At 51.3% G+C, this 27,802-nt stretch overlaps 8 protein-coding genes and 1 long non-coding RNA gene across 12 annotated transcripts in view; 5 read left to right on the plus strand and 4 right to left on the minus strand.

The window, feature by feature from the left end:
- The first annotated feature begins 491 nt into the window (after positions 1-491).
- Positions 492-1,955, plus strand: LOC117645344 (cathepsin L1-like). Its single transcript, XM_034385452.1, has 3 exons — positions 492-640; positions 769-1,219; positions 1,306-1,955. Exons 1-3 carry the CDS (start codon positions 555-557, stop codon positions 1,864-1,866), a joined length of 1,098 nt encoding a protein of 365 aa, XP_034241343.1. The 5' UTR covers positions 492-554; the 3' UTR covers positions 1,867-1,955.
- A 174-nt stretch (positions 1,956-2,129) lies between these two features.
- LOC117645336 (allergen Cr-PI-like) lies at positions 2,130-4,698 on the minus strand. The gene is made up of 3 exons (XM_034385441.1): positions 4,539-4,698; positions 2,872-4,449; positions 2,130-2,777 (listed from the first exon to the last, which is right to left on the minus strand). Exons 1-3 carry the CDS (start codon positions 4,636-4,638, stop codon positions 2,209-2,211), a joined length of 2,247 nt encoding a protein of 748 aa, XP_034241332.1. The 5' UTR covers positions 4,639-4,698; the 3' UTR covers positions 2,130-2,208.
- A 1,235-nt stretch (positions 4,699-5,933) lies between these two features.
- Positions 5,934-8,496, plus strand: LOC117645337 (allergen Cr-PI-like). The gene is made up of 3 exons (XM_034385442.1): positions 5,934-6,093; positions 6,183-7,760; positions 7,855-8,496. The coding sequence occupies exons 1-3, from the start codon at positions 5,994-5,996 to the stop codon at positions 8,421-8,423; spliced, it is 2,247 nt and encodes a 748-aa protein (XP_034241333.1). The 5' UTR covers positions 5,934-5,993; the 3' UTR covers positions 8,424-8,496.
- Positions 8,497-8,678: 182 nt separating this feature from the next.
- On the minus strand, positions 8,679-10,154 carry LOC117645345 (cathepsin L1-like). The gene is made up of 3 exons (XM_034385453.1): positions 9,994-10,154; positions 9,415-9,865; positions 8,679-9,328 (listed from the first exon to the last, which is right to left on the minus strand). Exons 1-3 carry the CDS (start codon positions 10,077-10,079, stop codon positions 8,768-8,770), a joined length of 1,098 nt encoding a protein of 365 aa, XP_034241344.1. The 5' UTR covers positions 10,080-10,154; the 3' UTR covers positions 8,679-8,767.
- On the plus strand, positions 10,136-11,028 carry LOC117645350. Its single transcript, XR_004587724.1, has 2 exons — positions 10,136-10,264; positions 10,403-11,028. It is a non-coding gene; the product is annotated as an uncharacterized LOC117645350 (long non-coding RNA).
- LOC117645338 (CTL-like protein 1) lies at positions 10,993-16,019 on the minus strand. Of its 2 annotated transcripts, none has more exons than XM_034385443.1 (15): positions 15,866-16,019; positions 15,447-15,580; positions 15,217-15,362; positions 15,012-15,146; positions 14,821-14,931; positions 14,575-14,741; positions 14,389-14,478; positions 14,150-14,289; positions 13,891-14,077; positions 13,643-13,777; positions 13,417-13,564; positions 13,187-13,327; positions 12,952-13,108; positions 12,649-12,870; positions 10,993-12,547 (listed from the first exon to the last, which is right to left on the minus strand). In XM_034385443.1, the coding sequence occupies exons 2-15, from the start codon at positions 15,570-15,572 to the stop codon at positions 12,326-12,328; spliced, it is 2,127 nt and encodes a 708-aa protein (XP_034241334.1). In that variant the 5' UTR covers positions 15,573-15,580; positions 15,866-16,019; the 3' UTR covers positions 10,993-12,325. The 2 variants fall into 2 exon arrangements, with proteins under 2 accessions (XP_034241334.1, XP_034241335.1); XM_034385444.1 differs by lacking the exon at positions 15,866-16,019 and adding an exon at positions 15,764-15,850.
- Positions 16,020-16,071: 52 nt separating this feature from the next.
- Positions 16,072-18,830, plus strand: LOC117645341 (tRNA (uracil-5-)-methyltransferase homolog A-like). The gene is made up of 8 exons (XM_034385449.1): positions 16,072-16,210; positions 16,360-16,684; positions 16,766-16,936; positions 17,018-17,182; positions 17,259-17,579; positions 17,678-18,163; positions 18,239-18,431; positions 18,512-18,830. Exons 2-8 carry the CDS (start codon positions 16,382-16,384, stop codon positions 18,769-18,771), a joined length of 1,899 nt encoding a protein of 632 aa, XP_034241340.1. The 5' UTR covers positions 16,072-16,210; positions 16,360-16,381; the 3' UTR covers positions 18,772-18,830.
- Positions 18,825-20,101, minus strand: LOC117645348 (UPF0545 protein C22orf39 homolog). Of its 3 annotated transcripts, none has more exons than XM_034385461.1 (4): positions 20,083-20,101; positions 19,693-19,783; positions 19,316-19,480; positions 18,825-19,238 (listed from the first exon to the last, which is right to left on the minus strand). In XM_034385461.1, the coding sequence occupies exons 2-4, from the start codon at positions 19,771-19,773 to the stop codon at positions 19,026-19,028; spliced, it is 459 nt and encodes a 152-aa protein (XP_034241352.1). In that variant the 5' UTR covers positions 19,774-19,783; positions 20,083-20,101; the 3' UTR covers positions 18,825-19,025. The 3 variants fall into 3 exon arrangements, with proteins under 3 accessions (XP_034241352.1, XP_034241351.1, XP_034241350.1); XM_034385460.1 differs by lacking the exon at positions 20,083-20,101 and adding an exon at positions 19,890-20,024; XM_034385459.1 differs by lacking the exon at positions 20,083-20,101 and adding an exon at positions 19,865-20,023.
- Positions 20,102-20,202: 101 nt separating this feature from the next.
- LOC117645335 (microtubule-associated protein futsch-like) overlaps positions 20,203-27,802 on the plus strand; it is a 51,851-nt gene continuing 44,251 nt past the window's right edge. The window contains exons 1-7 of the mRNA XM_034385440.1: positions 20,203-20,644; positions 20,840-20,922; positions 21,009-21,217; positions 21,307-21,495; positions 21,607-21,756; positions 21,847-21,940; positions 22,019-22,183. Coding sequence (XP_034241331.1) covers positions 20,463-20,644; positions 20,840-20,922; positions 21,009-21,217; positions 21,307-21,495; positions 21,607-21,756; positions 21,847-21,940; positions 22,019-22,183 — 1,072 coding nt within the window. The 5' untranslated portion in view covers positions 20,203-20,462. The remainder of the gene's footprint in view (positions 20,645-20,839; positions 20,923-21,008; positions 21,218-21,306; positions 21,496-21,606; positions 21,757-21,846; positions 21,941-22,018; positions 22,184-27,802) is intronic.

The raw sequence follows: 27,802 nt of genomic DNA on the forward strand, positions 1-27,802 counted from the left end.
AGCTACATTCCGTATCTTTTTCAGACCTTCTGAATTGCCTGCTTTTCAACGATGTGAGTCAAATGACGCAGACCGGGACATCCGACACACTCGAACTGCATGCGGTGAAAAACACCTCTCAAGATAAACGATAGATTACGAGTCGCACGAGGCAGTTCCGGGCTTGACTCCGGTGGGGCCCTTAATACGAAGGAAAACATTTCTAGGCTTCGCAAGGCTTAAAGAAGTATTGTTAGGGAGTCCTAACAGGGGTGGCACTGGATCGAGCAACCTGGCAATAACACCCGGTAGGTGGTCAAGTTCAACCACCTCCGTCTCTCCCTTTCTTTCTTTCGCTGCTATTTCCCAGACGTCTGGGACTATAGCAAGCCGAGCATTCTAAAAAGATTCTTCTTAACCCACAAAGGCGAATACAAAACTGCCAGCATGTTTTTTCTGAATAAAATGATATCATGAGCTCCTAGGAGTAATCTGCAAGATAAACGATTGATTATGAATCACAGCAAGTACATAAGATTAGGGCTTTTAGCAAGCATGTGAAGTGTACTTGACCAATGCACGGTGGCGAGGCGAGAAGGCCGAGTATAAAAGGGGAAGGCCGCTCAAACTGGGCAGCATTCAGCTCATCAGCTTTTGATTGGTGAGTAGCGACGCCCTGCAGAGGGACGCCCATACCGACGGATCTGGTGCACGTGCTGAGCGGTGTTGAGCCAGCCCGGTTGCCGGACGCGTCCTAGGCCTAACGCAGTGTTGCCCTCTCCATTTCAGCACCATGAAGTTCCTCATCGTCCTCGCTGCCTTCGTGGCGGTGGCCACTTGCTGGTCCATCCCCTCCGAGGATGAGCTCGCCAACCACTGGCAGAAGTTCAAGGCCGAGCACGGCAAGAACTACGCCAACGAGCTTGAGGAGACTCACCGCATGAAGATCTTCAAGGAGAACGCCATCAAGGTCGCCAAGCACAACGCTCGCTACGACGCCGGTGAGGTCACCTTCACCGTCGCCATCAACAAGTACGCTGATCTGCACACCCACGAGGTTGCTGAGAGGCTCAACGGCTACCGTTCCCCCGTGAACAAGCCCGTCCGCGCCGTGCACAACGTGTCCGAGCCCGTGGCCTTCCCCTGGCCCTGGAAAAAGAGCGTCGACTGGAGGAAGAAGGGATACGTCACCGACGTCAAGGACCAGGGCCAGTGCGGCTCCTGCTGGGCCTTCTCCACCGTAAGTAACACAATTTGAACGGTTTGAACGGCGGTTCGCCCCGGACCAATAAGTCTCTCTAACGCCATCCCTCCTTTGCTCTCCAGACCGGCTCCCTCGAGGGTGCTCTCTTCAAGAAGAACAAGAAGCTCGTCTCCCTCTCCGAGCAGAACCTGGTCGACTGCTCCACCGAGAACGACGGTTGCGACGGTGGTCTGATGGACTACGCCTTCGCTTACATCAAGAGCAACGGCGGTATCGACACCGAGGACTCCTACCCCTACACCGGTGTGAACGGTTCCTGCAGCTACTCCAAGGACAACAACGCCGGCACTCTGTCCAGCTTCGTCGACATCAAGCAGTTCTCTGAGAGCGACCTCCAGGACGCCGTCAAGAAGGTCGGCCCCGTGTCCGTCGCCATCGACGCCAGCAACTGGTCCTTCCAGATGTACAGCAGCGGCGTCTACTACGAGCCCTTCTGCTCCAGCACCTCCCTCGACCACGGTGTCCTCGCCGTCGGTTACGGCAGCGACGGCCGCAACAAGGACTACTGGATCGTCAAGAACTCCTGGGGCACCTCCTGGGGTGAGAAGGGTTACATCAGGATGGCCCGCAACAAGAAGAACAACTGCGGTATCGCCTCCGAGGCTAGCTACCCCAAGGCCTAAGTTCCAGGCTCACTGTTCTGCAAGTGCAACTTGATTGAAAAAAAAAATAAGACCAAATAAAATCTAGGTTTTTTAACAACAACAAGAAATAGTCGATTGTTCAATTGTCTTCTTGCGATCCTACCCACCCAACCCACAGTTCTTGGAATCTAGATAACCACCTAGTTGTCGGTGTACTTCACTTGGCAGCTGCTTGTCTTTCACGAGTGCACGAGTGGTCATTGGAGGCGGCAGGGAAGGAAACCAACACTAGACAAAGCAAATTGTGTGCGATAAGATGTTTTTATTGACTGATCACACAGGGCGCGGGCGGCACGGCTTCAGCGGCTTCAGCTTGACGGCTTACAGGAAGGCGCGCACGTCGTCGTCCTCGCGGAGGATCTCCTCGTCCATGAGCCTGTGGCTGGGGACGTGCTTGCGGCCGGCCTGGGCGTAGACGGCGTCGAAGTCGTTGACGTTCTTCTTGAAGACGACGGAGTCGGCGCTGGAGTCCTTGTGGAAGATGACGACGTCCTTGAAGTACATGTTGGGCATGTAGAAGCGGCCGAAGTTGTCGATCTGGCGGTCGAAGGGGAAGCCGAGGGGGCGGTTGTCGACGACGGTCATGAGTCCGTTGCAGGAGTAGATGTCCTTGACGGCGGCCTGGTATTTCTCGGAGTGGTAGTAGTCGGCGTGGTCGTGCTCGTCGGCGCCGTGGGGGGTGACCATGACGAAGAGGGAGTAGGGGATGCCGGCCTTGTGGCCCATGGGCAGGACGAGGCGGTCGGGGAATCCGCACTGCTGGTCGACGGTGCTGAGGACGGTGTTGCCGCTCTCGGCGCTCTTGAGCAGGGACTTGAAGGAGACGTTGTCGCCGACGGTGGAGGTGAACTCGCGGGAGTTGCGCTCGATCAGGTTGTCGCCGTTCTTCACTGCAAGGCACACAGGCATCCGTCAGTCGTGTCGATCGAATTTCAGTCGGGGCTAACAACAACACGCAATAATAACGAAAACCAGTGTACTTACGTTCAACGGGGAAACGGTCCAGCTCGACGAAGTAGTTGCGGAGCCTGTCGAGGTCGGCGGTGTCGTGTCCGTAGTAGACGTCGGAGGCCTGCTCGCCGTAGAAGTTGGAGTGGGTGAGCTCGGTGCTGGGGCCCAGGAAGACGCGGACGACGGCGCTGGTCTTCTTGTCGCTGGCGACCTTGATCTTGTAGCTGAAGGGCTGGTGGTTGAGACGCATGGTCTTGGCGACGTAGTTGAGCTTGTCCAGCTCGTCGATGGTGGCGACGTCGACGGCGTTGGTCACGTCAATGTCGAAGAGGTCGAAGTAAGTGACGAGCTTGTCGACGGCGACGTCCTTGACGGCCACGCCGGAGAAGATGAGGTCGTCGGGCTTGTAGGAGGGCAGGTTGTTCTGGTACTGCTGGAAGAGACCGAGCACGTACTTCTGGAGGATGTAGAAGGCGGGGTCGCGGAGGGCGGTCTCGTAGTGGCCGATGACGCCGGGGGCGACGCCGTGCTCCTGGCTGGGGTCCATGATGAGGGCGAGCAGGTTGCGGATCATGGTCTGGTAGGAGCCGTAGTAGCGGGAGTTGACGGAGTCCTGGTTGCCCTCGATGATGTTGCCGAGGATGTTGATGCCCTTGACGTACTGGGTGATGGGGATCTTGTTGCCGTCCTTGCCGAGCACGAAGCCGGAGTCGATGGCGTCCTTGATCCTCTGCTCGATGGCCTTGATGTCCTGGACGGAGTAAGACTGGATGCTGGAGACGTCCTGCTGGTCGGCGCGGACGGGGAAGTGGGCGCCGTTGGGGTAGAGCAGGTCGGGGTTGTAGCCGGTCTTGATGCTCTCCTCCCAGTCGAAGTCCTCGAGCTCGGGCAGGTAGTTGGCCATGCGCTGCAGGTTGTAGCGGGCGAGGATCTGCTGGTAGTAGTAGTAGAAGGACTCGCCGCGGATCTGGCAGGTGGTGATGCCGTACTTCTCGCAGTTGAGCCAGAAGGGCATGTACAGGTGAGCGTAGGCGTGGTAGGCGTTGACGCCGACGTCCTCGGTGAAGTAGCCCAGGAGCTGCTCGGGGTTGCTGATCTCGTAGCCGGCGGTCCAGTTGGTCATCTTGACGTAGTTGATCTGGCCCTGCATCTTGGCGCTGACGAAGTCCATGATGTCACCGGAGTGGAGGTACAGCTGGGGGGCGACCTCGTACAGGGGAGGGAGCACCAGACCGGCGCAGTCGTCGCGGTGCACGACGGCCACGGAGAAGGCGTAGGCGAACTGGCTCTCGTTGACGTTGTCGTGGGCCCAGGCGGCGGTCTTGATGAAGGTGTCAAAGTCCTTGGCGAAGTACAGCATGTCGAACAGAGCGACCACCTCCTTCAGGTGGGAGTCGTTGTACACGTGGAAGATCTCGCCGCGGGGAAGAGTACCCTGCTTCCACATGGACACGAAGTTCTTGACGGCCCACTGGTTGGCGTAGCGGTCGATCATCTGTTCGGGGTTCCAGCTCTTGCCAAGGGCCAGCAGCTCGGGGTACATGTTCTTCTGGCCGACGTTCCTCAGCAGCTGCAGCACCAGCTTCTGCCTCTGCGCGACATCCTGCCCGCCTGCAAGCACAGCGACATTAACTCTGTGGCTCTGGCCAGCCGCTACCGCCGCCGTGAGGGCTCGCACCCATCCTTTGTCGCGTACTTACTGATGTGGGCGTTGTCGGTGGCGCCGGTGCGCACGTTGGGGATGTGCAGGGCGGCGGCCACCGCCAGGGTGGCGAGGAGGGCGACGGTTACCTTGTACATGGCGGACGGTGGACCGGGACTGGTGCCTTCTCGGTCACAACTCCGAGCTTTTATACCGCTCGCGCTTCGTACCGACAACCCCGAATGCCGCCGTGCCGCCGTGCCCGCGTGATAACCAGCGCGGTATCGAGGGCGGGGGGCACCAAATTTGTCTGCCGTTGCTGGGCATTTAGTCGTAATACTGTCACAAAGATGCGAATGATTCATGGCACAACTTGTATTATTCATGCTACTCACCGACCTAACCTGAAGCGTGACTGAATACTTGAGCCAAGCAAAACGTTACGCTTAAAGACGTTACGATTGAATTGTGGCATAGACCCTGCATTTAGAGTGAGGGAATATGGTTCATTTGCCACTGCTTCAATTTGAAACCGGGTTAAGTTCTTTAAATATTTCAATATGTATTTCACTCTTTCATATTTACATAGTGTACATATTTTTGTGTGTAAATAAACTATTAAGTGGAGAGGGAGTGCTTGAGAAATTACTCTAAACGCACTCTACAGCTTTCACTTCATCGGGCATCATTTGAAGCGGTATTAATTTTCAGACAGTGTATTATCAATACTTTGTATGTGTTTCATTGATATCAGGGCGTCTGGCGGCGCCTCTGTCGTCTGCGAATGTTTCGATTGGAAAAAAGTACTGGCCCCGTAGGGTCTGGGTCAGGGCGCGATAAGGCGCAAGGCGCCCGAAATTCCGCACGGCGACACAAGAACACAAGAACTAGTCTAAACAACAACAAGAGGCACGACCAGCGGAAGAATGGAATATGCGGCCTAAACAGTAAACTTAGAAAAACAAATTCGCAGGATACGAAAACAGAAGTAAAATCAAACGGCAAAATCATTTAGGGAATCAAAAGGGTAAGGGGGTAACAACTCAGACGAAATGAGCTACACTGCAAATACGGTTGCCATGTGATCATCTGCCAGAACAGCCTATCTTCATAGGGAATCCCACAGTAGATACGCTGTTATGTACGAATGCCACACGTATGAGGGCGTGAGTGTCCCTTTTTGCGTGGGACTTCCCCGTCTGCCCCCCCCCCCTTTCCGCACTCCGATTTAAATAGGTATGCCTCTGAAACGCTCCGACAGGTAAGCAGTGCAAGATGCAAAGGTCGAAATATGTGCGGCGGTCGCCACGGTGGCGTCTCCCCCAGCACGTTTCTGGATACGCGCCTCACAGCAACGGCAGACAAATTTGGTGCCCCCCGCCCTCGATACCGCGCTGGTTATCACGCGGGCACGGCGGCACGGCGGCATTCGGGGTTGTCGGTACGAAGCGCGAGCGGTATAAAAGCTCGGAGTTGTGACCGAGAAGGCACCAGTCCCGGTCCACCGTCCGCCATGTACAAGGTAACCGTCGCCCTCCTCGCCACCCTGGCGGTGGCCGCCGCCCTGCACATCCCCAACGTGCGCACCGGCGCCACCGACAACGCCCACATCAGTAAGTACGCGACAAAGGATGGGTGCGAGCCCTCACGGCGGCGGTAGCGGCTGGCCAGAGCCACAGAGTTAATGTCGCTGTGCTTGCAGGCGGGCAGGATGTCGCGCAGAGGCAGAAGCTGGTGCTGCAGCTGCTGAGGAACGTCGGCCAGAAGAACATGTACCCCGAGCTGCTGGCCCTTGGCAAGAGCTGGAACCCCGAACAGATGATCGACCGCTACGCCAACCAGTGGGCCGTCAAGAACTTCGTGTCCATGTGGAAGCAGGGTACTCTTCCCCGCGGCGAGATCTTCCACGTGTACAACGACTCCCACCTGAAGGAGGTGGTCGCTCTGTTCGACATGCTGTACTTCGCCAAGGACTTTGACACCTTCATCAAGACCGCCGCCTGGGCCCGCGACAACGTCAACGAGAGCCAGTTCGCCTACGCCTTCTCCGTGGCCGTCGTGCACCGCGACGACTGCGCCGGTCTGGTGCTCCCTCCCCTGTACGAGGTCGCCCCCCAGCTGTACCTCCACTCCGGTGACATCATGGACTTCGTCAGCGCCAAGATGCAGGGCCAGATCAACTACGTCAAGATGACCAACTGGACCGCCGGCTACGAGATCAGCAACCCCGAGCAGCTCCTGGGCTACTTCACCGAGGACGTCGGCGTCAACGCCTACCACGCCTACGCTCACCTGTACATGCCCTTCTGGCTCAACTGCGAGAAGTACGGCATCACCACCTGCCAGATCCGCGGCGAGTCCTTCTACTACTACTACCAGCAGATCCTCGCCCGCTACAACCTGCAGCGCATGGCCAACTACCTGCCCGAGCTCGAGGACTTCGACTGGGAGGAGAGCATCAAGACCGGCTACAACCCCGACCTGCTCTACCCCAACGGCGCCCACTTCCCCGTCCGCGCCGACCAGCAGGACGTCTCCAGCATCCAGTCTTACTCCGTCCAGGACATCAAGGCCATCGAGCAGAGGATCAAGGACGCCATCGACTCCGGCTTCGTGCTCGGCAAGGACGGCAACAAGATCCCCATCACCCAGTACGTCAAGGGCATCAACATCCTCGGCAACATCATCGAGGGCAACCAGGACTCCGTCAACTCCCGCTACTACGGCTCCTACCAGACCATGATCCGCAACCTGCTCGCCCTCATCATGGACCCCAGCCAGGAGCACGGCGTCGCCCCCGGCGTCATCGGCCACTACGAGACCGCCCTCCGCGACCCCGCCTTCTACATCCTCCAGAAGTACGTGCTCGGTCTCTTCCAGCAGTACCAGAACAACCTGCCCTCCTACAAGCCCGACGACCTCATCTTCTCCGGCGTGGCCGTCAAGGACGTCGCCGTCGACAAGCTCGTCACCTACTTCGACCTTTTCGACATTGACGTGACCAACGCCGTCGACGTCGCCACCATCGACGAGCTGGACAAGCTCAACTACGTCGCCAAGACCATGCGTCTCAACCACCAGCCCTTCAGCTACAAGATCAAGGTCGCCAGCGACAAGAAGACCAGCGCCGTCGTCCGCGTCTTCCTCGGCCCCAGCACCGAGCTCACCCACTCCAACTTCTACGGCGAGCAGGCCTCCGACGTCTACTACGGACACGACACCGCCGACCTCGACAGGCTCCGCAACTACTTCGTCGAGCTGGACCGTTTCCCCGTTGAACGTAAGTACACTGGTTTTCGTTATTATTGCGTGTTGTTGTTAGCCCCGACTGAAATTCGATCGACACGACTGACGGATGCCTGTGTGCCTTGCAGTGAAGAACGGCGACAACCTGATCGAGCGCAACTCCCGCGAGTTCACCTCCACCGTCGGCGACAACGTCTCCTTCAAGTCCCTGCTCAAGAGCGCCGAGAGCGGCAACACCGTCCTCAGCACCGTCGACCAGCAGTGCGGATTCCCCGACCGCCTCGTCCTGCCCATGGGCCACAAGGCCGGCATCCCCTACTCCCTCTTCGTCATGGTCACCCCCCACGGCGCCGACGAGCACGACCACGCCGACTACTACCACTCCGAGAAATACCAGGCCGCCGTCAAGGACATCTACTCCTGCAACGGACTCATGACCGTCGTCGACAACCGCCCCCTCGGCTTCCCCTTCGACCGCCAGATCGACAACTTCGGCCGCTTCTACATGCCCAACATGTACTTCAAGGACGTCGTCATCTTCCACAAGGACTCCAGCGCCGACTCCGTCGTCTTCAAGAAGAACGTCAACGACTTCGACGCCGTCTACGCCCAGGCCGGCGGCAAGCACGTCCCCAGCCACAGGCTCATGGACGAGGAGATCCTCCGCGAGGACGACGACGTGCGCGCCTTCCTGTAAGCCGTCAAGCTGAAGCCGCTGAAGCCGTGCCCGCGCCCTGTGTGATCAGTCAATAAAAACATCTTGTCGCACACAATTTGCTTTGTCTAGTGTTGGTTTCCTCCCCTGTCGCCTCCAATGACCACTCGTGCACTCGTGAAAGACAAGCATGACAGCTGCCAAGTGAAGTACACCGACAACTAGGCGGTTATCTAGATTCCAAGAACTGTGGGTTGGGTGGGTAGGATCGCAAGAAGACAATTGAACAATCGACTATTTCTTGTTGTTGTTAAAAAACCTAGATTTTATTTGGTCTTATTTTTTTTTTCAATCAAGTTGCACTTGCAGAACAGTGAGCCTGGAACTTAGGCCTTGGGGTAGCTAGCCTCGGAGGCGATACCGCAGTTGTTCTTCTTGTTGCGGGCCATCCTGATGTAACCCTTCTCACCCCAGGAGGTGCCCCAGGAGTTCTTGACGATCCAGTAGTCCTTGTTGCGGCCGTCGCTGCCGTAACCGACGGCGAGGACACCGTGGTCGAGGGAGGTGCTGGAGCAGGAGGGCTCGTAGTAGACGCCGCTGCTGTACATCTGGAAGGACCAGTTGCTGGCGTCGATGGCGACGGACACGGGGCCGACCTTCTTGACGGCGTCCTGGAGGTCGCTCTCAGAGAACTGCTTGATGTCGACGAAGCTGGACAGAGTGCCGGCGCTGTTGTCCTTGGAGTAGCTGCAGGAACCGTCCAAACCGGTGTAGGGGTAGGAGTCCTCGGTGTCGATACCGCCGTTGCTCTTGATGTAAGCGAAGGCGTAGTCCATCAGACCACCGTTGCAGCCGGAGTTCTCGGAGGAGCAGTCGACCAGGTTCTGCTCGGAGAGGGAGACGAGCTTCTTGTTCTTCTTGAAGAGAGCACCCTCGAGGGAGCCGGTCTGGAGAGCAAAGGAGGGATGGCGTTAGAGAGACTTATTGGTCCGGGGCGAACCGCCGTTCAAACCGTTCAAATTGTGTTACTTACGGTGGAGAAGGCCCAGCAGGAGCCGCACTGGCCCTGGTCCTTGACGTCGGTGACGTATCCCTTCTTCCTCCAGTCGACGCTCTTCTTCCAGGGCCAGGGGAAGGCCACGGGCTCGGACACGTTGTGCACGGCGCGGACGGGCTTGTTCACGGGGGAACGGTAGCCGTTGAGCCTCTCAGCAACCTCGTGGGTGTGCAGGTCAGCGTACTTGTTGATGGCGACGGTGAAGGTGACCTCACCGGCGTCGAAGCGAGCGTTGTGCTTGGCGACCTTGATGGCGTTCTCCTTGAAGATCTTCATGCGGTGAGTCTCCTCAAGCTCGTTGGCGTAGTTCTTGCCGTGCTCGGCCTTGAACTTCTGCCAGTGGTTGGCGAGCTCATCCTCGGAGGGGATGGACCAGCAAGTGGCCACCGCCACGAAGGCAGCGAGGACGATGAGGAACTTCATGGTGCTGAAACGGAGAGGGCAACACTGCGTTAGGCCTAGGACGCGTCTGGCAACCGGGCTGGCTCAACACCGCTCAGCACGTGCACCAGATCCGTCGGTATGGGCGTCCCTCTGCAGGGCGTCGCTACTCACCAATCAAAAGCTGATGAGCTGAATGCTGCCCAGTTTGAGCGGCCTTCCCCTTTTATACTCGGCCTTCTCGCCTCGCCACCGTGCATTGGTCAAGTACACTTCACATGCTTGCTGTGATTCGTAATCTGTCGTTTATCTTTTGGAGTGGTCCTCGGAAAAGGTTTTTGACGTCATTGGCTATTGGCGAGAAAAAACATTTTGGGCGTTTTGTGGGAATCCGCCTTTGCGGCTGAAAAATGGGCCGCTAATGGCCTGCTTTTCGCTAGACGGGGTAAGTTGCCTACTGTGTTAGTCGCGTGCTGCCAAAATTTTCTATCGGTCCTGTGGGAGGTTCCTTTTGCGAGTGATTGCTGTGCATGCTTCTTCGCACTCCGCGTTTTGAATGTTTGCTCTGCCCCTCTGACTCCAGTCCAGACCCCAGTCCGCCCGCCGAGTCGAGCATAGGCAATCCGCTCGCCCGTCACGCGATTGCGATTAATGCCTGGACCACAAGTGATCGTCTGGCTTTCGGGCCCGCCCGGTCATGTCGGTGATTCACCAGCACGTGACGGGGCGTCCCTACTGAGAGGAGTGGTTTTCTCGGTACCAAACCCGGCCCTCTATAACCATTGCTATTGATGGCTGAACGAGTAATGATCGCGGATTCCTGTTCCACGTCACAGGAAAAACAATCTTAACGATCGTCTCAAAATTATATCGCTGGATTCCCTTGCGCCTATGAAAAGCACACTCGTCCTCCCCTATTTCCTTGCTGGTGATTAAGGGAGGAGGTAAGATAAAGAAGGGCACTGTAATTACAGAAGGTGGAGGACGTTTTTATTAGTTTCAAACAGATAGTTTCACACAGGACACAGCAGGAAAATCTGTTTGCAGGCAAGATCGCATGACAGTAACCACTTCACTTCAGGGGCTCTTACAGTACTTCACATTCAAACTCATCTGCATTCTCTGTCTTTATCTGTACAGTTTGATGAATTGTTCGTTAACCCTTATTCTGTAATCTTTTTTTTTTTTTTTTTTTTTGAGAAGCGAAAACACTTAAGTTTTTCATTAAAAAAGAAAAGAAAAACAACAGGTTTTAACTCATTTATAATTTAGGTTATAGTAGTGCAGGCTCGTCATTAAAAGTTTACAAGTTCGTGAAGAACATATAATTAAGTAAAGTGGCATCTTCTGGAATTTTAATCTTAACAATAGGGTATTTTACATCGAAACAGAGCTTTCTTACTACCATATTCCTCTCATTAAATCTGACATAGTTAAAAAATTCTGATGCAGAGACTAAGAAACATACAAACAAGTCACTTTTAAAAGTTAAGTAATGTATGCGCCAAAACGGCGTGAATAAAAAATAAATTATTTGAGTAAAATATCTAATTGACATTGAACAGCTGTAAAGTGCTGAGCTTATGGCAGGACGGTCATAAAAGACAAATCAAAACCTCTTAAGGCTTAAGAAAAATACTTAGGAAGAAATTATTTGCCTAGGGCATAAAAGAGAAACAGAATAGCCTTCCTTCAAGATTAAAAAACATAGATAAAAAATGATGAACCTAAAAGCAAAGCAAACACTAGTCATCATCAAAGGACACACAAACTATTGATAAAAGCTTTATAAAGTACAAGTGCACAAACAGTACGTGCCAAGAAAGATAGTGCAGTGTGGTAAGACAGAAAATATGATGAAGACACAAACTTTTTTAACATCAGCAATTGAATATCCAATTTGTAGTAGAAAATATGGCAGTCAATATGAAAACAGCACAAAGCTAAATAATCTATCAGGACATCTCAAAGCACACTCTCATTCTTGCTACTAACCAAGCTTAATAGGCTAAAACTAAGTTAAAGAGCACTAAGTTAAGTTCTTTTAGTCTTACGAAGGTTTTTTTATAAACATGAAGGAAACATCAAATTTAATGAAGAAAGAGACAATGTATCAATAATCTATGCTTTGGTCTTTAGTCTCACCAATACTTGACCGTTGATTGAGTGGCTGGTTGACCTTATAGAGTAATTTGTCATAAATATTGAACAAATCCTAATAAATGTTTACATAGCAAAAAAAGGCAAAGATGGGCAAAAGGCTCTTGGGGGTGTCAAAAAATGCAAAACATTAAGTATTTGCTCTAAAAATTGACGAATTTACAAGTACATTAATTTAGTTCAAGCATACAAGGATGTGGATATAAAAATAAGCAGTCAAACCACATCTTGTAAAATTTGTGCTTGTTATTAAAAGTCTATCAATATCTAGGTATATGAAAGTCTCATCACTCAACCAACACAACAAATACTGTTTCACAACCCATATTACAGCTGAACTACAATACTATTGTTCATTTATTGGGGTAAGCTCGGCTGGCTGATGAATATCTTCATCAACTGTGTTTTGAGTGTGTTCATCAACTTCATCCTGACCCCCGTTTCCATCACCCCTTTGAGCAATGGCTTGCTGCTGTAGCTCAACAACAGTGCTCTTCTTCCAATTTCCAGCATCACCGTTCATGCTGTGGTCTTCACACATACACAAAAATAGTGTGTCAATTACAACCTAAGAAAGAAGCAAAACAAAAATTTTAGTAACACAGCAGTAAGTAACAAAACGACATTAATCTGTTAAATGTAATAAAATCAAATAAAAACTTAATTTACCTCATATAATGAGAGGACACAATGAGCAATGAAGTATGAAAATATGGCAATGACTAGAACTGGAACGGCATAGAATTTGAGATCTGGATCACGCTTGAGAAGCAGCAATCCAATAGAAGCAGTTACAGCAGTCACAAAGCATTTTCCAAGGAACAGGATGAAGTCGCCAACACTATTTATAGTAGCCAACTGTAGAGCATTGCTAACAAGGACTCCAAATGCCTGTAGTGGTTCAAAAAATCTTTAGAAAACACGATTAATTCGAAAACCATATTTTAATTGAATAAAGAAGTACATTCTTACCCTTCTGGCTGCAGAACAAAAGTTGATACCTTGCATGGCAATAACTGTGTAGGCATTGTGATTCATAAAACGAACACATTTCTCCAAGCAATAAAAACAGCAAATGCAGCATTTTAGTCCACACTTGGCACATTCAGATTCTTCATTGTTTTTCAACCTGAAGGGGACAAGAATAGGTGAATTACACAGAAATTGAAGTACCTAGATTGTACCAATTGGACACTGCACTACTCACTTTGCGTAGATGTAAGTAAGAATCAGGCGAGGCACCTTCAGGATAGTAATAAGCAAAGAACCAAGTGCCATGGACCCTAAGTGATAGCTCACCAAATTCGTAATGGATGTCAAAACTGGAGATCCAACACTTTTTCTTCCACTGGATATGACAGAAACAAAGTTAAATGAACACAATAAATTACACAGATGATTAAATTATAAGATAGCCACTTCAAATAGGATACTAACCCATCAAAGTACCAAATGGCAACAGCACCGGCAATAACCATTTGTTGGCAGGCCAAGATGAATTCAGAAGTCCAAATTAAACCAATTAGGTACACCCACCACATGTAACGGACCCAAGTGGCATCTATGAATTCTACAAACTTATGGGCTGTTCAAAGGGAGGGGAAAAAATGAATCAGTATCAACAACATAGGGTTGATTGGAAGTTTGATAGCAATCTTGTTACCTCGGAGTTGTCGCACAGAAACGTTTCCAATACGAGTCGATACTGTATTCCCAGGGTATGGAGAATTTGTAACACCTGCTGCTTCAGCTTCAGGGGGCTCAAAGAGGGGGGCCAGAGACCTCGATCCAGGATAAGCTTAGAAAAGAGAAAGATGATTAAAATTGGGCCCATCATAATTCTGTACTTTAAGAGTTTCACAGGGAAGTTCAATTTCATTAGTAATAGAAATAGTGAGAGGGTTTCCTTACTTGCTGTTGCCAGGCAAACTATGATTGAAATCCAAAAGGCAAAAAAGGCGAGCAGGGCGAGGAAAGTCACAAATGGTTGCACAAATAGATATGGCATATCAATAAGACATTCACTTGATTCTCTGAACAGTTGTGCTAAGAAACCAATACGTTTACGCAAAGCCCAAACGACTAGCAATATTATAACCTGTAAAATAATACTGTCTTAAATATTCAAAAGTAAAAATTATATTTAATTCACAGCAAGACTACTACTTACTGTAAAAATTGTAGCTAGAATAGCATACACTAGAATGGCTCTCTCATTGTGAATAGACTTTTCCAGGTGCTCCATTGGATCAGTAGAATCAAGACTCCACTTAACACTTGCATATGCATACCACAAAATTCCAGTTGCAACTACAAAAAAACAATTATCAATTACCAGGTAAAAATCAACATCAAGCTGATACAATGTAAGATGATATGATTTATGCCCACTTGTCAAAGGAAACTTACCAACGCAAGCTATGCTGACAGCAATCATAATTATATATGAAACCATTGAGGCTACAAAGTGAAGAATTGCCACAAGGAAAAGTGCCAACACTGCAAAATATTTTAAAGTCCAGTTAAGAGAAGTAATTTTTCAGAGAAAAATTGGAGTTTTTAGAGAAAAATTAGAGTTATGTTTACAGGACTTACCTAGAGCAAGCCCACAAAGGGCAAGGATAACTTCCCATGTATCAAAGAGGTCAGACAAAACTTGTTCGATAGTGTCCCAAGAATTCAAGAAGCTATAAATTCCACCAACGACCTGGGCAGCAAGTTCCTTCACTGGTTTGGGCACACAGCGGTGCAGCACAGAACCACTGCAAAAAAAGGAAAGGAAATTAAAGAGACATCAAAAAACATAAAGTGACAATAACAAGTTCAAGCTTGAACACCTACCTGTAATAAACTGGAAGTGGAGGACAAGGCCCAAGAGAGGAAGTGAATGAATCTGTTGACTCGGCAATCCTCAGTTTTTCATCATCCAATTTGAAAATGTCAAAGTCATAGCTGAACATAGGAGGGTAGAAGAAATCATAATCATTCAGAAACATAGTAACAGAAATCTTTAGAGCAAAAGAGAAACTTACGTGCATAAAGATGAACCTGTTCTGTTCATGAATGACTTCAAATCTTGAAGTGTATTTATGTTTCGGTCTGGACATTGCTTTACACAAATCTGCAATGAATGGCGCAAGTTCTTCACGTCAAGATAGAACAAATACCTGAAAAGAGAGAAAAATATAATCAAAACAGAAACCAAAAATTGACTTAAAAAGAGAAAGTCATACATACGGTTTTTCACTTGTGTCTAGACCAGAGAGAGCAATATCTCCAATCTTCTCATTGTTCTTGATTCCACAAGTATTTCCGTAACTATCGTAGCCATTCCGTAAACGTGTAGGGTTGCCATACACTAGTGCAAAAGCAGCAATGAGTATCTGTCAGAAGGAGTAGGAACATTTCAGTCAATTATATTGTTGAAAGGCAACAAGATAGTTGAAAGCAGTCATCAAAAGTCTTACCATGAAAAGCCAAAACACGATGAACAGAGCCAGCCATATCACATCGGTACAACTACGTTGTTGATTGGTTCCCTTTGTTGGTGGCTCCTGTTCATTTTCGTCTTCTGCACACCCGCAGCACCCCATTGCAGAAGCTATCCAGAAAAACAAGAAAACCCCAGCAATCAACAAAACTTAAATTAACCCCACCCAGCTACACCTACGCCCACTCGATTCTGGAAAAGGGCAATCTTTGATTCAAGATCAGCCAAATAATTATCAAAATTAGGAATCAAATCGAGATGGCTACTTTGCAAGTGGACTGACAGTATAATAACCATGCAAAATAAAGCGAGGAAGTAAAAAGATATTGAGAACAGATGCGTATGCCGGGACGTCAACAAGTAACAGAGAAAAGCAAAAACCAGTCACACACTTACTTCGCGTGTCTACTCAGTCAGTTTGGTCAGTCGCTGAGCTTTGCGTTCACACATCGACGAAAACCGAAAGCATTTGACGCTCTGAAAGCGGGTCAGCGGGGCAACTCTTTAAACTTGTTTACATGGTACCCTAGACGCGTTATGCCTTCAAACCTACGGATGTACGACAAAATGGCCGAGTGGGCGGAAGGGTTGTCCGGAAGTGAGTGGTGGGGGAAGGCCGCCATTTTCGTTTACTTTGCGCCAATAGGAACTTTACCGGCCTGATCTGTAAACTATTGTGGTCAGGTTTGCGTTTGTGGCAGAAACGCATGTGAGAAGTACAGGTTAATTTCGAATATTCCAGTAAGTTTTTGTGTTATTGTCTGGTTTCGTTTCATTTTTGGTAGAATGTGTCACTTCCACCTGTCAAAATCACGCGCTTCTTAAGTTTCTATGCATCACTGTTCTATGCATCAAGTTAAAAGAGTTTGACACCATTGAAATTTTTGCAGATTACTATTTTGATCAAGGAAAATGGATACTGAGTCGTTGCCTGCGAAGGAAGAGGCTACAAATGTCCCTACTTCCACTTCTGTAACGGTGGAGAGCGCAGACAAAGGAAATGGAGACAACGCTGAGCTACTGTGCAACAGCTCTTCGGAATGTTCTTCGCCTACCAAAGTGGAAGCAGATTCAACCGAGAATGACAGTGCTTCCACCGACACCTTACCTGACGAGCAACTTAAATCAGATCCTTTTGCTTATTTAGACAGATCATTTACGTCAGAAAAATATAAAGTGGAGATTAGAGGTCTTCCTAGGTTTTACGGATTCGGAGTAAGTGAAGCTGTGTTTTGAGTGTCAACGTCTGATTTTAGAATTTAGGGAAAGACCAGTAATATATACGATTGTGTTTAGGAATTGAAGAAGCTGGTCACTGATACTTTGAAGCTGTCATGCACCAAAGTTAAACCCCCACGAAGGGGCTGTTCCTATGCTTATGCTTGTTTTCGTTCGGAAGAAGAAAGAACCAAAGCTCTTGAGATGCTCAATGGATATGTGTGGAAAAAGAATACTCTTTCAGCACGGGTAAATCTTTGAAACGTTTTGATTTTCCAAGTTACTGTTGGAGTGATGGCTTAATTTCTCTTATCTGTGTAATGTTCCCAGCCAGCTCAAGCAGCTCCCGATCCTTTTATTGCTAAGCGAGCTCGCATGGAAGACCATGATAAAGGTGGCAAAAGAAAAAAGTTCAATGAAGATGAAAATCTTACGCAGGAAGAGCGGCTGAAAAAATCTACAGCACCTTATTGGAACATTCCTTATCCTGAGCAGGTTTGTCCTTATGAAAGTTTCTCCATAACATTTTTTGTTGTTTGCCCCTTTTCATTGTCATTACTGTTCAATACAGCAAAATTTAAAACGAGAAGATATGAGGAAGCTGCTTCTTCAGTTTGGTGATGAGCTTCTTAAAGCTAACAGGGACTTAGGTGAATGGTTACAAAAGCAAAGAGCAGAAAATGATGGTCTGCCATGTCCTCTGTTGGATATTAGAAGTTCCTCTATTATTAATGGGTACAGAAACAAATGCGAATTCAGCATTGGCCTGAATCCTGAAACTAAGAAGGTCACTGTGGGCTTTCGTTTGGGAAGTTATGCTGATGGTTCTGTTGGCGTGGCACCATTAGATGGGATGCCACATGTACCTGATCGTATGAAGGAAGTTGCAAAGGTTTGACTCCTTTACTTCATTTATACATGTATAATATGATTTAGTGTCTATTATTAAAATTTCAAATTTTGACTGTTTAATTTATGGTTTTATTTTAGGCAATGGAGACTTTTATTGAAGAATCTGGATATCTACCATTTGATCATGTCACACATAAAGGCTATTGGCGTCAAATTACTGTAAGGCTTAGTCATGCAACAGGGGAGCTCCTCTTGGTTGCAGGAATGCATCCTCAAAATTTAAATGAAGATGAACTGAAGGATCTCAAAGAGAAAGTTGTGAAGCACTTCAGTGAAGGACAAGGTGCCAGCTGTAAGGTGACTTCCCTCCACTTCCTAAAATTGGGATTGCGTGAGCAAGGCTCCAAACAACCAACTTCTGAGCACTTGTGGGGCCAAACCCATATCCACGATATCTTGTTGGGTCTTAAGTTTAGAATTTCTCCTGAAGCATTTTTCCAAGTTAACACATCGGCTTGTGAGGAGCTTTATAAAGCAATAGCGGAAGTTGCCAGTATGTCAGAAGATACAACCATGCTAGATGTTTGTTGCGGCACAGGTACAATAGGGCTCTGCTTGTCAAAGGTTGGTATCTTATTTTATATTTGAATTCTATTTGTGTTTGCTTATTGCTTATTTGGTCATTGTTTGTCTTTTCAGCACTGTGGTCAAGTGTTAGGCGTAGAGTTAATTGAGCAGGCTGTGAAGGATGCAGAGTTCAATGCTCAGGCAAACGGAGTTGACAACTGTGCTTTCTTTGCTGGACGTGCAGAAGACATTTTAAGTGGCGTGATTGGAAGAGCAACCAAAAAGGAACTGACAGCTGTTGTGGATCCACCACGTGCAGGACTACGTATGTGCACTATTTCATTTAACATGGATTAGTCTTTAATACTACAATCTTAACTTTGAAATGCTGATCTTCCCTTTCAGATCAGAAGGCTATAGTGACACTGCGAAGCACAAGGCAAATTGAGAAGCTGGTCTACGTTTCCTGTGATCCGAAAGCAGCTCTGAAAAACTTTGTCGATTTAGGACGTCCGCCATCCAAGAGTATGAGAGGATTGTCGATGGTGCCTGTAAAGGCCATACCTGTTGACCTGTTCCCGCACACTAAATTATGTGAACTAGTCATCTATTTTGAACGGATTGATACTCGTAAGCCTGAAGAGCGTTATCAGCCCACAAGTTAATTGTTGTTATAATGTATCTTACTCTAATCCAGTAAATCATCCAACTGAATTAATTGTAATTATGTCCAAATTATTTTATTATTATTGGAGAAGAACATAACAATTCAGTGATGGATTAATCATGCACACTGAAAAATGCTGAATGAAGAATTTTACTATTTACACTATTTAGTTTCTGATGTCAGGAATCTGCTGATGTCCCTTGAACTGGCACCATTCCACTACCAAACAAAGTTTACAAATAGAAGAGATTGTTATTGTATTGAACATTGATTTCTAAGCTGAACAGATTCTTCCCCTTTTTCATTAATCAAGTTTAGGTAAGAGTTCTTATTAAGTTCCATAAATTCAGGTAGTGGTTTGTTCCAGTCTTCAGGTGGCTTGTCTCTCTTCTTCCACACCTGGTTAAAAAGGTGAGGCTTAAGTCTGTCATCAAGTCTTCGCATTTCACTTTCAATGATAGATTTCTGCAGAGAAGACAAAAGTTACGCATTGCTAATGCCGATAAAATGACAAGTATGTAAAGAGCTCTGATAGTACTTACTGCAGCATCTTCATCACTTTTCCATGTCCATTTTTGGCAATTTTTGAAGTCCTTAGACCATTGCTCACAATCTAAAACTTCACCATGAACAAAAATTTGCTGTCGGCGACCCTTTGAAGACAGACATTCATCATACTCATCTTTGTACGTTTCACACGGACGTATCTGAAAATAGATACCAAACAGCTTGTCATAAATTGGATCCAATCCAATGGACATGAATTCCCTAACAAGATATCTACAAGCAATGTGACAGAAAATTAGAATGCACATTATAAGAGAGAATCGCTAGGCACAAGCTGTTGGAATATTTGACTTAAATACAGGCTATGTAAAAATTATAACTGTCTGAAAATGAAGTATTGGGAATAATTTACCAGATTCGTTCGAAGTTCGCTAGGATTATCTGGGGATTGAGCAACCTTGGAGTTCTTCAGCCCGGTCGACGTTTGATCCATAGCACGTCAACTGAAACAGTGATGATGGCAAAAAATTACAAAGACATTTTCACAGAGCCCATACTAAAGGAATGTACTTTTCTCTCAATACTTCAAAAAAGAAGCCAAAGTAATACAGAGGACTTGTATTCTGTCTGCTGCTGCCGAAGACATAACCTCACTCTTTTCCAACAGTCTGGGCCACATACGACTCTACCATTCACAAAGTCCTTCGCGATATATAAACACGAATTTGATTTCTGTGCGTGAATGAAAGAAGGAACCACGTGCTCAGACCAAAAAAAGTGCGTGCATGGCCCTTGTAGGCACCTGTAAAGGAATTATTGTGCTGATGAATTTGTTTGCGCGACGTTGGCTCTAGTGGAGAGCCCATCCATTCAACCACGCCCCGCCACGCCCCGGCCCCTCGCCGTCCCCTGCCCCCCTCGCCCCCTCTTGGGAAACTGAGTGCTGGCTGTTGTGTTTTGGTTGTTTGGGGTTTGATTCAATGTTGATTGTTTTGATTGATTTCTGAGGCACCCAGGGACGCTATTTTGCCTCTCTCGCGGTGTACTTGTCACCCTTAACCTCTGTGCCTGGAACTGTAGCTGATAACCTCTCGAGAGATATACCGTCAATTTTTAATCGTTCTTAGAAGTTCGTTTGTCAGTGGAGCCGTGACTCCAGCCGTAAACTGTTGATTTCTCACCATGGCCAGCGATGGTGCTGGTTACCTGCAAGAGTACAGTGACTATTTCAAGGATTTTCAAAAGTTTGTGGCGACGTTGAACTACGAAGATGACCTACTGCCGTCCAACTTAAAGTGCCGTACTGGAGTAGAGGAGGTGATTGGAGAATGCGTGGACTGGACCCTCCGGTACTTACGCATGACGTGAGTATTATATCAAATTTATGATTTGTATGGTCATTCCCTGGCCTTTGAAATTCTCAGAGTCCATCTTTGATTGTCTCTGTAAGTTTAGTCGTTCCGTATCTGACTCACTCAATCACTTGGCTATGTTATACCTCCATTTGCTTTTGTTACCTACTTGTTGGTTGTTTTATCTCTTTGTAATATCCTTTTCAGGAAATGCCCTCAGAGCCTCTTGTCCTTTCTCACCAAGTCAGCCCTCAACAGAGTGAACCTTAAAAATGAAGAGAGTCCACAGGGTGCGACTTCTCATTACTTTTGATATTCTTGTTTTGGAAGCACTGTATCAGTTTTTAATTCATTATTCTGGTGCTTTTTCTTGCAGAAGCTGTTCTTGCTCCAAACATGGTTGAAATTGTGAATGAAGTATGTCTGCAATACTGTGGAGAAGACAACCCTGCCCTACAGACGTTGCCTGCGCCACCAACCGTTCCAACCCCACTGATTTCCACCTGTGCAATTAAGAACTCCCGTCGGCGAATGGAAAACCGTCACGCTATTGTTGAAGACTTGGATACAATATTTAATGTATCTGTAAGTGTCCCTTGTTTGTCAGGACTACAAAAATCTGTGATGTCTTGTAACTCCAGTGGAAGTGACATGTTGCTGTCTATGGTTTCCAGACTTCCCGTCCAACCAATTACTATGGTGTATTTGATGGGCATTCTGGAGTTGATGCTGCTACGTATTGTTCAACTCATATGCATTGCTTCATCGCTCAAAGCTCAAATTATCCTTCTGACCCAGCCGGTGCTCTCAGAGACGCATTTGCCAAAACTGAGTCTTTGTTTACTGAAAAATGCAACCAAGAGGTTTGTTTTAATCGAAAACTTTACAATTTGACTTGATGCAGCACCACATAGACTTTTGGCAGCCATTTTCTGTGTCAGCAATGTAATTTTGTTCTTGTTTTTTCTCTGCAGAATATCAATGGTGGTTGCACAGCTCTATGTGTTCTGCATCGTCCAATTGACCGCCAGCTATATGCTGCTTGGGTGGGAGACTCGCAAGCAATTGTTATCAGTCGAAATAAAATTCTTCGTCTGGTGAATCCTCACAAGCCAGAGAGAGCAGTAAGTTCTACATGAAATGTTTATTTTTTAAAATTTATACTGGAGACCAATGAGTGTAAATTTGGCTAATTGTGCTTTACCTTACTTTAGGACGAGCGCAGGCGCATTGAGCAACAAGGTGGAATCGTTGTGAAGTATGGGGTGTGGAGAGTCAATGGGCAGCTCGCTGTTTCACGAGCTATAGGTACTTGAAAAACTTTCTCCAAAACTGCATTAAGGTACAAATAGCTCCACTGCATCATAAATATTTGTTTTCCCACAGGCGATGTGAGTTACAAGCCATTTGTCTCGGGTGTACCTGAGATAACGTCCATCACTCTGGATGGCAGTGAAGACTTCCTTGTTCTGGGATGTGATGGGCTCTGGGACTCTGTCAAAGAGGTGGATGTGGCTACTACCGTCTATGAACAACTGCACAACGAACCTGGTAAGCTCTTTTTCGGGCAATTTTTTGGGGAGAAATGGGAGTGTAGTTTTTTTTTGTCGGCTCGGGTTCTTGTTGACCGTGAGGCAGGAGTGGGTGAGTTGGAGCTGCGATGGCGGCGTGGGCCGAGGACGGAGGGCCGGGCTGCCCCGACAGACTGACCGCAGGACGAGGGCCGATTAGGAACGACCCGGTCACGTTCACGTTCCAGGTCTCCGCTGCCTCGCTGCCTGCAGTGCAGTGGACTGGAGGGGCTGGAGCCGTGCTGGAGCAGCAGGGATACTCTGGCACTATGGGGATGGCGGGGACGGGGACGGGGACGGGGACGGCATGTGGGCCGATAGAGTCTCCCGCACGCGGGGTAGAGTGGCGATGTGACCGTCGATACACCGTGCCGACGTGGACGTGCATGTGAGGGGCTGTGCCGGGCTGTGCCGGGCTGTGCCACCGCTCGCTCGCTGGGTGGTGACTTGTGGCTCCTCGTGCGAGTCTTGGCGAGGCGCAAGGAGGCCCTGTGGTCGAGGCGGCGAGGCGTTCGGCGTAGGGCTTTGCGCTACGACCGCGGTGCCACGGCGGTGCCGTCCCGTCCGCACTCCGCAGCTCGCTGCGCTGCTCCGCTCGGCCGACAGTCTCGAGCCCAGCCTGCCCAGCCTGCCCAGCCACGCGCGACCGGGAACGTCGACCCCTCCTGTGCCTGGAACGCCACGGCGCACGGCCACGCCGCGCTCGCCTCGCTGGAAGGGAAGGAAGGGAAGGGAAGGAAGGCTCAGTTCCAGTCCAGCCGACTCGGTTTGGTGCCTCGTGCCTCGCCGTGGCTGCTGGAAACGTGTCTCCGGGCCGCCGGCGTGGCAAGGCGTGGCAAGGCGCGGCAAGGCGTGCCCGCCCCCAGCCTCAGGATCATGCACTCGGAGACGTCGACGCGCGGGTGGGGGCGTGGCAACGCCGTGGCAACGCCGTGCGCTGAGCACAGTGCTGAGAGTCCAAGGTGGCGACGGCGCCGTGGCCGTGCAGTCCCGCCACGCACCCACGTCTTGCGGGACTGCCCGCCCGCCAGGGGCCCTGGCTGGGCAGGCTGTCCCGGGCGACGCGATATGTGGAGGTGGCTCCGGGCTCGGGCCGTCACCCTGTTGCGCGTGGCCCACAGTGGGCCAGAGGACCGGTGGAGGCGGACGAAACTCTAGACGCGTTATGAGCTCCAGAGTCGCTAAATGGGACTCGAACCGAACGTGTAACCCCACCAATGGATTCCTCGTTCGGAGAGCAATTCATTGGTGGGGTCACACGTTCGGTTCGAGTCCCATTTAGCGACTCTGGAGCTCAAAACGCGTCTAGAGTTTTGTCCGCCTCCACCGGTCCACTGAGGGCCGGGGCCTGGAAGGGCCTCGCTGCGGCGTTGGCGTTTCGGACGCGGAGGGGCCGCGGCGAGGACGCAGCCCCGGAGGCCCTGGAGGCCCTAGGGCCGTGCGACGGCGTGGGTGTTGGATTACCGGCGTCGTGCATTCAGGTCGCCGCCACGCCGCCCCACGGGGCCGCATGGGGCCCACCGGCGAGTTCAAGTTCAAGTCGGCTTCAAGTCGTGTTACCTTCGGCTTTTCTTTTCGCCGGCTTCCTCGGCGTGCTCGCGGCGCGTGCCGCCGCTACCAAGCGCCTTGGCGCGGCGCGTGTGCTGTTCGGCGCCCCGCGCGCGCACCCCGTGCAGGCCGCGGGCCAGGCCGGGCCGCCGGGCCGCCGGGCACGTGACATCCTGGCCGCTGTATTTAGCACGCGTCCGGTGCGGCTGGCGCGGCGCTCGCTGGACTCGGCCCGCCGCCCGCCTGTCCGCCGCGCACGCGTGCGCCCGTCACGCCACCGTGTGGGCGTGCGTGGTGGGTGCTGCCCGTCGCGCACGGGCCGCGGCAGCCGCGGCGGCGGCGGGATTTACCTGCTAGTTTTATCGATTCCGGCTGCGGGGGGCGCCAGCGGAAATCGATAGTGCCCGCCGCGCCGTTTTCGAAACTCTGTCTGCCTGTCTGTCTGTCTGTCCGTCCGTCTGCGTGCGCACGTCCTGTCGGCATTTAATTGCCGCGCGACGCGTACTCGTTGCGCACTCGACGACGGGCTGCACTTTTTATTCTTTTATCGTTTCCAACGCCTCCAGTCCGTGCGCGCCGCTTTGTTTCGGCGTTGGGCTCGTTTTGGCGCGTCGTGCTGCTACCTTGCTCCCCGTCGTCGTCCCCGTCGTCAGCTTGGTGGCGCGCAGGCCGGTGCGCAGTGGGCCAGAAGGCCGATGGAGGCGGTGAGAAGTCAAGACGCGTTTTGAGCTCCGGATTCGCTGAACTGGTCTCGAACCACAGACCCCCACCAATGCATTGCTCTCCGAACGAGGAATCTATTGGTGAGGTCACACGCTCGATTTGAGTCCTGTTTAGCGACTCTGGAGCTCAAAACGCGTCTAGATTTTTGACCGCCTAGCTCACTGTGCGGTGTGTTGACGGCGAACGAGGAGTAACGCGGAGGGAGAAGGGACCTCAGGGGGAGCTCCGTGACGGTCTTGTTCACCTCGGCGTCGCGGTTCCGCTCGCGGGACGACGAGCGGGTTCTTATTTGAAAGTGAACCCGTCCCGCCCGCGGTGGAGCGGCGCAGCCAAGGCGCAGCGGCGCCGAGCGGCTCGAAAAGTGCGCGGATTTTGCATTGGAGCGGCGCAGCGGCGCGCGCAGCAGGCCGAGCAGGCCGTCATCGTGGAGGCGAAGCCGCGAAGCAGGCGAAGGAAGTGGTTAATTAGAGGCGAGTGAACGGGGCCGCCAGTGGCGTACCCGCGTAGCAGTGCCGAGGCGCCGCGTGGCCGCGTGGCGCCGCGCGCTCCCATTGGCGGATGGCCAGGAGGGGCGGCTTTTCGGTGCGGTGCCGGTTCGGCCTCCAGGTGCCTCCAGGTTCGGCCGCTCTGGCGCCGCGGCCAGGCGAGCCTCGCGAGCTTGGCGCTCCCGGCCATAATCTGGGCCCGGTCGGCCAAATCCGATCGGCTCCGCTGGAGCGCTGGAGAAAAGATGAACGAGTGGCTGGAGCCACGGCTGGAGCGGCTGCAGCAGCGCGCCGCGCCGAAACGGTGACGTCGGTGGCGGCGGCGGGGCGGGGTGTCGAACCCGCGACGTCTGGAGGAAGCGGCCTCCTCCCCCGGCGCCGCGCCGCCAACTTTGGGGCCTCGTTTGGGCGGCCCGCACCGTGCCTGGCATTTATGATGCCCCGCCGGGGGTGCGGCACACCCACCCCACCCCACCCTCCGAAGGCGGCGCCGATGTAACGCTGTTTGCGAAGGCCTGGCTCCAGGAGGGTTGAGAGGTAGCTCTGGGCCTGCCAGTCTTGTGGTTGTCGTACGGCAGTGCTCGAAAAGTGCTTCGAGGTTTGGGATTTCGGGTGCCGTCGTCCCTCAAAAAGCTGCAAAATTATTCATTCCGCCCGCCTTTTCCGCACCTTCTCGCGCGCCGAAGTTTGTTCGGCAAGCGCGGCGAGCGCACACCCGGTGGCTGGCTGACTCCCCTCGGGGCCCCTCGGGGCCCCTCGGGGCGCTTGAAAAACGGCGCGGAGGCTGGATGGCCTGGATGATCCCGCGTGATCCGGGGATAAGGACGCCCGGCCTCCCCCCACCTTTTCTTTGCGAGGGGAATATTTTGCCGGTTGTAAATATCACGCGCGGGGGCCCCTTGATGCCGCTGGGCCCGCTGGGGATCCACAGAACGCCCCGCGGAGGGTCAGAGGCGGCCAAGGGCCCCTCGCACAGTGGGCCAGAAGACCGGTGGAGGAGGGCAAAACTCCAGACGCGTTTTGAGCTCCAGAGTCGCTAAATGGGACTCGAACCGAACGTGTGACCCCACCAATGCATTGCCCTCCGAACGAGGAATCCATTGGTGGGGTTACACGTTCGGTTCGAGTCCCATTTAGCGACTCTGGAGCTCAAAACGCGTCTAGAGTTTTGTCCGCCTCCACCGGTCTTCTGGCCCACGGTGCCTCGCCGGGGTCCCCGAAGGGTGGCCGAAGGGTTGGCGGCCGGCAGGGCCGAGGGCTGGGCGGCTAGGGGGACCGTGACATTTTAAAAATACGCGCCGCACCACCCTCTCTGCGACGCAATGCAAGCCTTTGCAGGGCCCTGCATGGTCAGAGGAGCCTTAGAGGAAGGCCGGATTAAAATGGCCAGTTTGTTCGAGTTTTTGTCGGGCTGGCTTGGCTTGGCTCGGCCGGCTTGCTGGGTTTCAAGACTGTTCAAGACGCTCCACGCGCTACGCGGCGACGCGCTGAGCGCCGCGACGCCGTGGCGTGGCATGGCCGGGCATGGCGGAGCCCCACTGTAAGCCCCACTGCTGCATTCCTGTTGGTGACTGCCGTAACTACCGCAACGAATCGGCCCGCTACACCGTAAAGAGGAAATGGAGATAAGAACATGGCGCGCAGCGGGAAAAAATGAGGAAGGGACGACAGCCCTGTTTGCAGTGCAGTGCCAATAAACCGGAATGATGATTAGGCAGAGCGGTTTGGCGTCCAGCCTCATCACTGTGCTCGTCTAGCGTCGCCGAGCGAGATAAGATTCAGGCAGAAGCTCCAGTTGTTGATTGAGAAACAGAATTTGCTAAATTATTATATTATTTTTTTTGGTGGGGGGAGGGGGATGAAGATTTTTGTCTGTGGAAGAATAGTGGCCCGTCTTCCCCGACTTTCGGGACGCGTTCGTGTTTCACAGTGTGAGTTTTACGCGTCGCTGTCACCCTACGGCCGGAAGAGGTGCCTCTGCCGCGGAGCCGCGGCTATGCCTTCGCTGCCTTCGCCCCCCGAGGAATGCCCCCGGTTTCCGCCATTTTGTCGCCGCTAAAAGAGCTATTTCCTCTTCCTAGGCAGTGCGAGGCAGTGCCTACTTCATTTATGGCTTTGCTCAGCCCGCACAGTGGGCCAGAAGACCGGCGCAGGCGGACAAAACTGTAGACGCGTTTTTAGCTCCAGAGTCGGTACATGGGGCTCCAACAGAACGTGTGACCCCACCAATGGATTGCTCTACGTACGAGCAATCCATTGGTGGGGTCACACGTTCGGTTCGAGCCCTGTTTAGCGACTCTGGAGCTCAAAACGCGTCTACAGTTTTGGCCGCCTCCACCGGTCTTCTGGCCCACTGTGGCCCGGGCGGCCGAGCCACGCGGAGGGCCTCGCGGAGATAAGAGAAAGCGCCAAGGCGTCTCGGCCGTCTCGGCGCGCGCTCCTTGAATTGCACGGTCTTGTCATTCGCAGCGTCCAATTGACCCTTTTTCGGGCCAAAAGGCTCATTTACAATCTGACGTGCCTCTTGGACCTTTTCGTCTCTCTGCCGAACGGCCGTGCCTCATTTTGTACGGTCTGTGCGATGCATTTGGGGCCCTGCACCGTGTGTGTGTGTGCGTGTGTGTGTGTGTGTGTGTGTGACACGGTGTTCCCGGCCGGGTCTGGAACCAATGTGGCTTTCATGTCCCCTTTTGTGATCTGCCCTCTCCGTTTCTCTATCGGTACGTCTTCGGGGTCCCACTCTCAGAGGGGGGCTCCCTCTCCTCGGGCAGGCGTCTTCATCGACTTCGGTTTTTATTGTCATTATTTTTCGAAAAAGAATCATTTTCATGTTTTCGCCGGAC

This window comes from Thrips palmi, unplaced genomic scaffold (assembly GCF_012932325.1).
Source record: "Thrips palmi isolate BJ-2018 unplaced genomic scaffold, TpBJ-2018v1 HiC_scaffold_18, whole genome shotgun sequence".
Taxonomy (NCBI): Eukaryota; Metazoa; Arthropoda; class Insecta; order Thysanoptera; family Thripidae; genus Thrips; species Thrips palmi.